Raw genomic sequence first — 11,228 nt, forward strand, 5'->3', positions numbered from 1 at the left:
AGACGCTGGACGACAGGCAAGTACTCACTTATGTATTTATTTATTTGTATTTAAGAAATTTAATATTATCTTGTTGAAAAATGACGTACCGAAGCCACGCCCCCTCCAACCCGACCACGTTTCAAATTAAACAACCTCCAGTTATTATAAAAACCTTTAATCCATGCAGATACATCAATTAATACATCAAGATTCATAACCTATAAACGCATGCAATCTTACCTACATATTCATAATACTTAACCTTAAATATCAGATCTACTTTTTGGTAATTCTTTGTCTCGATTCTCAAATCGCGTCAGATCTCACGAGATTCACACAGGACGGAATATCTCCGAAAATCTTGTTTACTTTAAATCGTAGCAGAAGTGATAATGTGGGGGCTCTGGCGGAATCGGGGGCGGATCTTGCGGCACCGTCACCCCCTCGGCGTCCAGAAGCCTCAACTTAATCTCCATCGAGAGCAACGTATCCAAATCCCTGTCAGTCTCCTTGCTCACCATCCTCTGCCCCAACAGCGCGTTGATTCCGTCCGTCCAATAGGCGAACGTCATTTCGTCGGGGGCTACGCAATCCAGGGACTGCAAGTCCACGCTTTCTAGAGCTAGAGAGAAGGCGAGTTGGTGGGAAGCCTTGCGGGCGCGCATGTGGGGGCAGTCTCTGCCCACGAGTAAAGCGCGGATGTCCGCCACCGCCAGTTTCGACGGGAGCTCTTCGGTCGTGGGGGCGCTCTTTTCGTCGCAGTCGCCGTAGTGGAGCACTTTGTGATTGGGGCTTAAGCGGATGTACCAGAATTTGTCTTTGATGCGTTGTCCACGGGCTGAATATTTGGTGAAGCGGGTGCCGTCGACAAGGAAGGCTAGACGCTGCTGTTTGATTAGGTTTAGGATGTCGGGGGTGATTTGCTCGCGGAGTTCGACGATGGGGCGGGCGTGGGACTCCCATTCTTCGCGGGAGGTGCGCTCGAGTTGCCATAATTGGGTGATGTCGCTGTAGGTGAGGGTCTGGAGCTTCACCTACAAGTTCACATTAGTATTAGAAACAATAACCTTGGTTAAAATCATTGATTAATGTTAAGTTATAGCCATCAGTCTAAATATACAGGGTGTCCAATATGGTACGCAATGGCGTCTACCGTTTGAGTTTTCGAGAAATAAAACATCAAAAGCATTTCATGCAGCGACAAACTGGCAACACAAAAATGGCATTTTATAGCACAGAATTTTGGATAGAGTTTCTCGAAAGTCTGGCGTCGTTGGATCAAACATTTGTTGTAACATCCTGTATATTATTATTTATTTATAAGAAGCCTTTATTCGTCCCCAATTTATAAAGATCTAGCTTATTTAGAGGCAAATTCGACACTTATAAAAATGCAGATTATGCCAATTCCCAAATTTAATCCCTGTATACAAAATATTGAGTAAAGAAAAAATAATAAAAAAGAACCTGGGGCTCAAATGTAGGAGTCATCAGCTTCCAAGATTTTTTTTTCGTTTTATTATTCAAAATTATAGGAGTATCCATCGTTTCTTTAGTTTATAACATTACAAAAGACTTAAAAATTGTTCAGGTTCAATCTGACGACAACGGCCAATTTTTCGTCCTTTTTAATCTGTTTAAACCTTTTTTTGGTCTTTCTCTTTCTCGTTTTTGTTTGCGGTTTTAGTCTCGTTCTCCGTCTTCCATTCTCTCATTTTCATACCCATTTTCATTCTCATTCTCGTGGCTTTAGAATTATTTTTTTATTTAATATTCTAAATATAGTTTTTTTGTTTTACCTACTTGTTCTACATATAAGCAAGCGCATTTTTTTATACACCGAAGGTTCGCCCCCCATTTTTGGTAAAATAAATAGGTACCTGCTGTCCTTATAATTTTTACCCTCATTCTCCTAATTTTTTGTCCTTTTTCTCTTTCTAATTCACACTCTCACTTCCATTCTCGTTCGCATATTTATGATTCTCATCATTTTCCTTGTCATTAGTACTCTCATTCCCATGCTCGATATGGTAGTCGTTCCTATGGTCATTCTCATTTCATTTTGGTTCTCGTTCTCATTCTCAGTATTTCCATTAATCTCATCATTATCATTCTCACTTCAATTTCTATTAGCATTTCCAATCCCATTCTCAACATTATCATTGACATACTCACCCATTCCCATTTTCGTTTCCACTACTATTTCCGTCCTCATTTTCATTCCCATTGTCAATTTGATCATTCTCATTCCCATTTCCTTTTTTATCCCATTCTCATTTTCACCCTTATTCTCATCATTCTCACTCCCATTCCTACTCTCGTTCTCATAACAATGATTTTCATCATTCTCATTGCTATTCTCATTCCCATTTTCATCCTCATTCTCATTTTCGTTATAATTCTCAATCTTCTTCTTGTTCTCTTTCTGGTTCTCATTCTCATCATTTTCCGTCTCACCTTTCTCATTCTCAAACCTATTCCCATTCTCATTTTCATCATTCAGATTCACGTCATTCTCATTCTCATTATTCTCATTCCTACTTTAATGCCCATTCTTCTTATCATTCTTATAATTTTTATCAATCTTATCTATATCATTTTTATCCACATCATTCTCATTCTGCTTGCGATTCTCATTTTCATTATAATTCTCACTCTCCTTCTCGTTCTCTTTCTAGTTCTCATTCTCATCATTTTCCCTCTTACCTTTCTCATTTCCATCATTCAGATTCACGTCATTCTCATTCCCATTCTTCTCAACATTCTCGATCTGGTATTCTGGCATTCTCATTGTCATTATTTTATCAATCTCATCTAGATCATTCTCATTTCCATTCCTATTTGCATTTCTAACCCCATTCTCATCATTATCATTGTCATACTATACAGTCTTATTGCAATCAAGCAGTAGCCCCGCCCACTCGCCCCCTATATTCTTAGAGGATATATCATTTGCCAAAATCCGTTTTATCTTAGCAAGTACTAGCCCCGCCCACCCGCCCTCTATTTTCTTACAAAATATGTCATTCGCCAAAATCAGTCTCATTTTAGTAAGTAATAGCCCCGCCCACCCGTCGTGTATTTTCTTAAAGGGTATGTCATTCGCCAAAATCACTCTTATCTTAGCAAGTACTAGCCCCGCCCACTCGCCCTCTACATATTTCTTAGAGGATATGTCATTCGCCAAAGTCAGTCTCATCTTAGAAATACTTGTACTACCATCATTCCCACTTCCGTTCTCATTTCCGCTACCATTTCCGTTCCCATTCTCATTTTCGTTTTCTTTCTCATCATTCTCATCCCCATTTTCTTTTTTATTCCCATTCTCATTTTCATTTTTATTCTCATTCTCTTGGCTTTAGATTTACAATATTTTTTTAATTAGTATTCTAAATATTTTTTTTCCTTCTCTTTCTAATTCTCACTCCCATTCCTACTCTCTTTCTCATAATTAGGATTCTCATCATTCTCATTCTTATTTTCATTCTCATTTTCATCCTCATTCTCATCATTTTTATCAATCTCGTCTATATTATTTTTATCCATCTCTCTTATTCTCATTCTGCTTGCTATTCTTATTTTCATCCTCATTCTTAGTTTCATTTTCATTGTCGATCTCATTTTCATTATAATTCTCAATCTTCTTCTCGTTCTCTTTCTGGTTCTCATTCTCATCATTTCCCTTCTCACCTTTCTCATTCTCAAACCTATTCTCATTCATACTCTAATGCCCATTCTTCTTATCATTCTCATCATTTTTATCAATCTCATCTAGATCATTCTTATCCACATCATTCTCATTCTACTTGCTATTCTCATTCTCATTTTCATCCTCATTCTTAGTTTCATTTTCATTCTCGTTATCATTCTCCTTTTCTTTCTAATCCTCACTCCCATTCCTACTCTGGTTCTCATATTTTTCATTCTCATCAATCTCATTGCTATTCTCATTCTTGTTTTCATTCTCATTCTCACTTTCATTCTCATTTTCATTATAATTCTCAATCTCCTTCTCGTTTTCATTCTTGTTCTCTTTCTGGTTCTCATTCTCATCATTTTCCCTCTTACCTTTCTCAATTTCATCATTCAGATTCACGTTATTCTCATTCTAATTCTCGATCTGGTATTCGTTCTCGTTCTTGTGGTCATTCACGTTTTGTTTTGGTTCTTACTCTCATTCTCATTGTCATTATTTTATCAATCTCATCTAGATCATTCTTATCCACATCATTCTCATTCTGCTTGCTATTCTCATTCTCATTTTCATCCTCATTTTTTTTTATTTTCATTCTCGTTCTCATTCTCCTTTTCTTTCTAATTCCCACCCCCATTCCTACTCTGGTTTTCATAATTTTGATTCTCGTCATTCTCATTCTTATTTTCGTTTTCATTCTCACTTTCATTCTCATTTTCATTATAATTTTCAAGGTCGCACCCCATTCTTGATAGAATGAATAGCAACCCGCTATCCTTATAATTTTTACTCTCATTCTCCTATTTTTTTCTCCTTCTCTTTCTTAATTCGCACTCTCATTCCTACTCTCGTTCTCACAATTACGATTATCATTCTCATTGCTATTCTCATTCTTGTTTTCATCCTCATTCTCATTTTTATTATAGTTCTCAATCTCCTTCTCGTTTTCATTCTCGTTCTCTTTCTGGTTCTCATTCTTGTCATTTTCCTTCTCACCTTTATCATTCCCATTCTTGTCATCATTCTCATTCTAATTCTCGATCTGGTATTCGTTCTCGTTCTTGTGGTCATTCACGTTTCGTTTTGAATCTCGTTTTCATTCTCATCATTTTTATCAATCTTACCTAGATCATTCTCATCCACATCATTCTGATTCTCATCATTCTCATTTCCATTCCTATTTGCATTTCCAACCCCACTCTCATCATTGTCATTGTCATACTTAAATGCTAAAATCAGTCTTATCTTAACAAGTACCAACCCCGCCCACCAGCCCTCTATTTTCTTAGAGGATGTCATTCGTCAAAATGAGTCTTATTTTAGAAGTACTAGCCCCGCCCACCCGCCCTCTGTTTTCTTAGAGGATATGTCATTCGCCAAAATCAGTCTTATCTTAGAAGTACTAGTATTACCAGGTATTACCATCGTTCCCACTTCCGTTCTCATTTCCATTCCTATTCTCATTTTCGTTTTCTTTCTCATCATTCTCATTCCCACTTTGTTTTTTATTTCCATTCTCATTTTCATCCTTATTCTCATTCTCGACGATCCCGTTTTAGATTTACTTTTTTATTTAGGATTCTAATTTAAATATATTTTTTTGTTTTACCTACTTGTTCTTGATAGAATACTACTTTTTCTCCTTCTCCTTCTTTTTCTAACTCTCACTCCTATTCATATTCTCGTTCTCATAATAATGATTCTCATCATTCTCATTGCTATTCTCATTCTTATTTTTATTTTCATCCTCATTTTCATTTTCATTCTCACTCTCATTCTCATTTTCATTCTAATTCTCAATCTCTCTTTTTTATTATTAAATTGTACGCACCTTTAATTGTTCTAGGGACGCCGGCGACACGTCCAACGCTCTCACGATTTGCTCCCTCACCACACTGGCGACCTTCCCGAAATCTTCAGACGTCGCCCTCATTTCCTTCCACGTCTTGTTCAGCAGAACTATGCAAATGCAAAAGCACTCCTCAAAGGGGCTGTCATGGGTGAAAAACAACGGTTGGAAGGAAGCCCCCTGCTCCGACGGCGCCTCCCCGATCTTCAACAACTCGCACAAAATCCTGACCAACTCCACGCTGGCCCTTCCAAAGGGACACTCGTGCTCGTCGGCCCTGCAACTATTTTCCAGCACCAGCTTGGTGTAGCTATCCGGGTGATTCCGGGCGAAGTACACCATGCAATCCAGCGCCAACAGACCCGGGGGCGTCTCGGTGAAGTCCAAAGCCGGGTTAATGTCGTTCTTGAAGCCGAGTTTTTTGTAGTCTCGGGTGAAACCCCCGGGCCCTCTCGCTCCGCCGGCCCCCTCACTATCGAACGCTATCCGCCGCAATTCTTTAATCTTGTCATGGCCATCTTGGTCTTGAGGGTCCATCTTCGTGACCATTCTCTGCTCCAGAAGCCCCAACATCAACGTCTGCAACACGTAGAGTTGGTGCGCCATTTCGGCCCCCTTCGCCGCCCCCGTTTGTAAAATGTGGTTCTGAATGACGCTCCTGACTTGCTTGGAGGCCAGAGTTTGTGCCAATTGACGGCGCTTGGCGGAGTCCGCCCTCAGAAGCAACGCGTTGATTAAAGCCACCGCGTTTTGTTGCACGACGGGGGTTTCCTGCAAGTGTCCCACGAGCGACCCGATCGGGACCTCGCGCTCCACTTGCCCGTACCCCTCGCTACTATTCAAGACGATGTTCTCCAAAATCGACAGTGCGGCTTGCGTCACCTCGGGCTCTTGTTGCGTGTTGACAAAGCTAGCCACCCGGTTGATGAAGTCGCCGTTCAGGATGTCCCACGAGACGATCCCGTGCTCCATCAACTCCACGAAACTCTGCAACGTGTGCGCTAACACAGCCCCCTTGAACTTGCCGCTCTCGATTTGTTTGATAATCAACGTCAAGCCTTGTTTGTTGATGAAGTCTAGAGCGAATGTCATGTCGGCGCTCAAGTTTGACAGACGCGCCATCGCGTGCGTCTTTTCTTCCCCCGAACCGGCTTGAAGCTTCTGGAGGATGTCCTGGGCGGTCTTCGAGGGGGAGTACTGCAGCCGCAGCACCGACCCGTTTTTGATTTCGTTGCGGTTTTTCTCGGTGATGTAGTTGCGGTTGTTGCTGTCGTTGAACTGGAGGGCGTACTGCTCGGGGTCGGACAGGTGCCACCCGTTGCACAGTTCTTGGATTATTCCGGCGAGGGGCTGCTTCTGGTTGAACTCGATGAGTTGGGGCACTTGGTCGGTCATTTCGACCGCGATTTTCACGATGTAGGAGTCCTTCATGGCGGGCATCTTCGGGGGTTTAGAGCATCATCAAGGGGGCCACTGCCAGGAAATGGTTTATTATTCAAGTGGGAGTAAACAACATTTTGACAAGTTTGACAGGAAGCGGGGTGACCACGTCGGCACGCCCATTTACGAGGCGCCAATCGAAGAACGACAAAGTTACAAGGGTGAATTGTAGTAAAAATCTCATCATTAATCACCCAGATTGAGTAAAACAATTAATACAAACGAAAATATAAAAACAACTCCACTTGCATCTAAAATTTGCGTCTAAACGACACTCAATTTGTTTTACGTTGGCACCACTGATTTCGCGATTGTCAGTCATAACAAAACTACAGATTTTTGGCAAAAATAGCTAATACGTTACGATGTTAACAACAGCAAGGACGTTAGGAACATGTCTGGTACGTACTCAAGCCCTTACAGCCCTATTTGGTTTTTCTTGGCGATGACATTACATAACATAACCTAACTTTCCAGAGACGGGCTTTGGGGGTTCGCTGTCTGCAGACAGCCCCCGCTCTGCAACACGAAGCCGTGTTCAACCACAGGGACACCCCCGAAGACAACCCCGATATCCCCTTCGATTTCACTCCCGAAAACCACAAGGTAACTTTCCCTTCAGTGACTGAATGACTGTCTTGATTCATATTTTGTGGCATCCCAGAGGGCTGAAGCCATCCTCGCCATCTACCCCGAGGGGCACAAAAGAGCCGCCATGATCCCTTTGTTGGATTTGGCGCAAAGACAACACGGGTGGCTTCCCATTTCGGCCATGCACAAGGTGGCCGAAATTTTGGATTTGCCCAGAATGAGGGTATACGAAGTGGCCACTTTTTATACGATGTTTATGAGGAAACCGACGGGGAAGTACCACCTGCAAGTTTGTACCACGACGCCGTGTTGGTTGAGGGGTTCCGACGAGATTTTGGAAACGTGCAAGGCTAAATTGAATTTGGAGGTGGGGGAGACATCCAGTGACGGGATGTTTACTATTTCAGAGGTGGAGTGTCTGGGGGCGTGTGTGAACGCCCCCATGATACAGGTTAACGACGATTATTACGTAAGTTGAACCGAGGGTTTGAATTTTCGTCGCAGCTACGCTGTCGTTTTCTAAATCGGTTTAATTTCGCCTGAATCAACTAACTCGAAAGAGATCACAATTTTGGTACAAAAACGTGGAAATGTTTGCTTGGCTTGCGCAGTTTTAGCAGCCTTCACGGGATTGTAAACAACAAATCGAAATCGTAACAAGCGTATACAATCACCTTAAGAAGAAGGGTAAGTTAGACGTAACGACCAATGGAAAATGCGCGCTCAGTCACGTGACATAGTTAGTCACTATTATTGGTCGCTGGAAACGAGTACGCCCTACATTTGTCCTTGACTATTTCGTGACTTACTAATAAATACAAGTGAAACTAAAAGCTTTCAGAAAATAATAATAAAAATAAGAACTCGGATATTTTTTTTGTTATAGGAGGATTTGACGGTCCAAGACACCGAACAGATCCTCAACGACTTGAAAAACAACAAGAAACCAAAACCAGGCCCTAGGTATTTTATTTTTTCAAGATTCGAATCGCGTAACTAATTTGACATTCCAGGAACGGCCGTTTCGCCGCAGAGCCCATCGGCGAGCCCACCAGCCTCGCAGGGGAGCCCCCCGGCCCCGGCTTCGGGGTCCGCGCAGATCTATAACTTAAAACCCACTAAATTGTGATTTTCAATAAATAATAATTAGTCCCACCGTTGTTTGGTTGTATTCCGCTCCAATTTTCCCTCGTTAGGTTGGCAACGCGGTTGGCATCATTGCGTTAGTGTGTCGATCTTCCCGTGGCGTCCTTAAATATAAACAACTTTTCCAAGTGCGAATTTAAATAATCTCGTGTTCGAAGATGAAGCGCAAAGGAAGGAAAAGTAAAACCGCCGACGACTCGTCGAACGGCGTGGGGGATCGGGAGGAACAAAATGGAGAGGCCTCCGAACGCGACGAGCAGGAGTCAGAGGAGCCCGAGGAGAAGAAGAGGAAATCCGGGAAGCGAAAAAGCTCCTCGAAGAAGGCGGACGACAGCGTCGAGGAGGAGCCCCAGTATGAGGTGAGTGGCGTGGAAAAAAATTGGCGCCTTTTTGCTGGAGCTCTGCGTTGCATCCACCATATTGTTGTTTGGTAACCGTCAAAGAAGGAAGAGGCGAAGGGGCTTCGAGAGGAACGGGCCGGAGGTGGTGCGGGATTTTTCAGTGCAGGATTGGCAGCTGGGGCGAATTGGGGCACGTGGGGGAAATTTCGCGCCTCTAACCTAAGTTTGAGTGGGGGCGAAGTCACGAGGTTGGGGCTGGTTGAGCGTGAAACGACCGAATTGTCTTGTCCTCGTGCCTCAAGTGCCCCAGGTGAGTGCCTCGAGCCAGTGGCGTAATTGGGAATTTTGCCGCCCATGCCGAGAAGCGGCGTTTTTGTAGCGCCCTCTGAAGGCGCAGCGGGCATGATTTGGCGGTTGGTCTGGAAAATCATAAATCGACACCTTGTATTTTACGACGTGGCTTATTTGGAGCAATAAAGAAATGAGATTAAATGACAATTACCGTTAATTATTTTGCCGATAATTACCCAAAAGTCCCCCCCCCAGTCAATAAATATGCACTACTATTATGTAGAAACCGTTGGAAGTTAGTTTTAGTTTAATTTCAGGTTTTTTGTCAATTTACAGGTCATAATTTCGAAGTACAATTTTACCATATTTAAATTTCAAGAGCCTCTGTATTTTTTGGTTTTTAAGAATCTCAATTTTTTTTATTTCGAAATATCGATTTTCCAATATCAAACTGAAAGCTCAACATTTCAGTTGTCACATCTTGAAATGTTAAAATTTCACTATTTCGCTAAATCTCAGGTTTTTCTTTAACATTTTGATTTATTAAATTCCAAACAATTTATTAAGGTTTCTAAATTCTCTGAAGTGATTTAGGTTTTCACGTCAAGATCTGCCAACCATATTTCGATTTTGTTAGGTGGAGCAGGTGCTTGATGAAAAATACATCAGAGGCGTGCGTCACTTCCTTATCAGATGGAAGGGCTACGAGCCCGAATCGGACACCTGGGAACCGGAATCGACCCTAAACTGCGCAGAATTGATCGCCGACTTCAAAACCAAACAGAAGAAAAAAGGGAAGAATAAGACCAAGCCAGTCAAGGCTAAAAAAGGAAGAGAGCGGGAAGATTCTTCTGACCAGGCCACATGGGACGAGAACGAGGATTTCGAGGTAATTATAAACCCAAACATAACCCACAAATTCTTCGCAGCCGAGGTACAGCTCCCCGTTAATTGCAACTGTCGGTTTTGTCGAATTTGTGGTTGAAGTTGTACTGAATACACGCTTTTCATGATTGTGTGAACGCAGGTTGAACGCATTTTGGACGTGTATTTCAAAAGGAACGGCAACCGGGAATTCCTGGTTTCCTGGAAGGGATATCCAGCGTCTCAGAATAGTTGGGAGCCTGAAGAGAACATGGATTGCAAGGATCTGATCAAGAAATTCATGGATAAGGTGGAGAAAGCGAAAGAATCTGATCAAAGGGAGCTGCGAGTGAAGCGAACGCACACAGACAGATTTACGCTTCTTTCAGATGGCCATCGCGGACGTAGATTAAGCAGAAGAAACCTAGGAAGGCAGAGGTGATTTTTTAAATGCTTAACCGTCCCGCCAAATAAATTCCTACGTCATATTATTTATTTGTTTATTTATTTATTTAATTTTCGTAGCGCTTGCCCATTTATCCGTAACTTCATAGCGTTTTTTATTTTCAGGGTTCACTACCATGATGCCGAATAAGAAACCAGTAGTACAATACTTTCAGAGGAATATCAATATGTGTATTTAAGATTATATTTTGAACTTACATAACCCTGAGTTATTGATATTTTTACTGGTTTAACCTTGAAAAACACAGAAAATGTCTTTTTTTTATATATTATTACTACATAGGGTAGCTCTATATGGTAAAAACGTGCAAACACATTAAATTGAGTTATTCAGTTATTCATTACTTCTACATTTGTTTATGAAAATAAAAATTATAAAATTTATTAGTATAATGTATTTATGTACTCCGTGTTTGTGTAAAATAAATTTTTACAAAGAACTGTCTTTTGATTTTTGTGGTGACATTTCACCATATACGAGAAAAATTCTAGAAGTTGCTGCAATACCAACTCGAGAAACGAAAATCCCGACCGTGAATCTTCGAATTTAAATCGAAAGGTGCTC

The 11,228-nt window shown here is 41.6% G+C and overlaps 3 protein-coding genes across 3 annotated transcripts; 2 read left to right on the forward strand and 1 right to left on the reverse strand.

Moving 5' to 3' along the window:
- Positions 1-141: 141 nt before the first annotated feature.
- LOC135131272 (engulfment and cell motility protein 1) lies at positions 142-7,083 on the reverse strand. Its single transcript, XM_064058941.1, has 2 exons — positions 5,508-7,083; positions 142-1,016 (listed from the first exon to the last, which is right to left on the reverse strand). The coding sequence occupies exons 1-2, from the start codon at positions 6,963-6,965 to the stop codon at positions 348-350; spliced, it is 2,127 nt and encodes a 708-aa protein (XP_063915011.1). The 5' UTR covers positions 6,966-7,083; the 3' UTR covers positions 142-347.
- A 92-nt stretch (positions 7,084-7,175) lies between these two features.
- Positions 7,176-8,709, forward strand: LOC135131279 (NADH dehydrogenase [ubiquinone] flavoprotein 2, mitochondrial). The gene is made up of 5 exons (XM_064058950.1): positions 7,176-7,366; positions 7,443-7,571; positions 7,630-8,025; positions 8,443-8,519; positions 8,570-8,709. The coding sequence occupies exons 1-5, from the start codon at positions 7,331-7,333 to the stop codon at positions 8,661-8,663; spliced, it is 732 nt and encodes a 243-aa protein (XP_063915020.1). The 5' UTR covers positions 7,176-7,330; the 3' UTR covers positions 8,664-8,709.
- Positions 8,710-8,758: 49 nt separating this feature from the next.
- Positions 8,759-11,103, forward strand: LOC135131278 (chromobox protein homolog 5-like). Its single transcript, XM_064058949.1, has 4 exons — positions 8,759-9,061; positions 9,972-10,223; positions 10,362-10,636; positions 10,769-11,103. Exons 1-4 carry the CDS (start codon positions 8,861-8,863, stop codon positions 10,791-10,793), a joined length of 753 nt encoding a protein of 250 aa, XP_063915019.1. The 5' UTR covers positions 8,759-8,860; the 3' UTR covers positions 10,794-11,103.
- Positions 11,104-11,228: the final 125 nt, after the last annotated feature.

The sequence above is a fragment of the Zophobas morio genome, unplaced genomic scaffold (assembly GCF_036711695.1).
Source record: "Zophobas morio isolate AGI-343-1 ecotype UQ-CSIRO unplaced genomic scaffold, CSIRO_AGI_Zmor_V1 ptg000020l, whole genome shotgun sequence".
Classification (NCBI taxonomy): domain Eukaryota; kingdom Metazoa; phylum Arthropoda; class Insecta; order Coleoptera; family Tenebrionidae; genus Zophobas; species Zophobas morio.

Bases quoted from the DNA above. Each gene is read 5' to 3' on its own strand.
- LOC135131278 (XM_064058949.1), top strand. From the start codon at position 8,861: ATGAAGCGCAAAGGAAGGAAAAGTAAAACCGCCGACGACTCGTCGAAC. The intron at 9,062-9,971 runs GTGAGTGGCGTG...CGATTTTGTTAG, and splicing joins AGGAGGAGCCCCAGTATGAG to GTGGAGCAGGTGCTTGATGA. The intron at 10,637-10,768 runs GTGATTTTTTAA...TTTTATTTTCAG, and splicing joins AGAAACCTAGGAAGGCAGAG to GGTTCACTACCATGATGCCG.
- LOC135131279 (XM_064058950.1), top strand. From the start codon at position 7,331: ATGTTAACAACAGCAAGGACGTTAGGAACATGTCTG. The intron at 8,026-8,442 runs GTAAGTTGAACC...TTTTTGTTATAG, and splicing joins AGGTTAACGACGATTATTAC to GAGGATTTGACGGTCCAAGA. The intron at 8,520-8,569 runs GTATTTTATTTT...TTGACATTCCAG, and splicing joins AAACCAAAACCAGGCCCTAG to GAACGGCCGTTTCGCCGCAG.
- LOC135131272 (XM_064058941.1), bottom strand. From the start codon at position 6,965: ATGCCCGCCATGAAGGACTCCTACATCGTGAAAATCGCGGTCGAAATG. The intron at 1,017-5,507 runs GTGCGTACAATT...GTGAACTTGTAG, and splicing joins CGTCCCTAGAACAATTAAAG to GTGAAGCTCCAGACCCTCAC.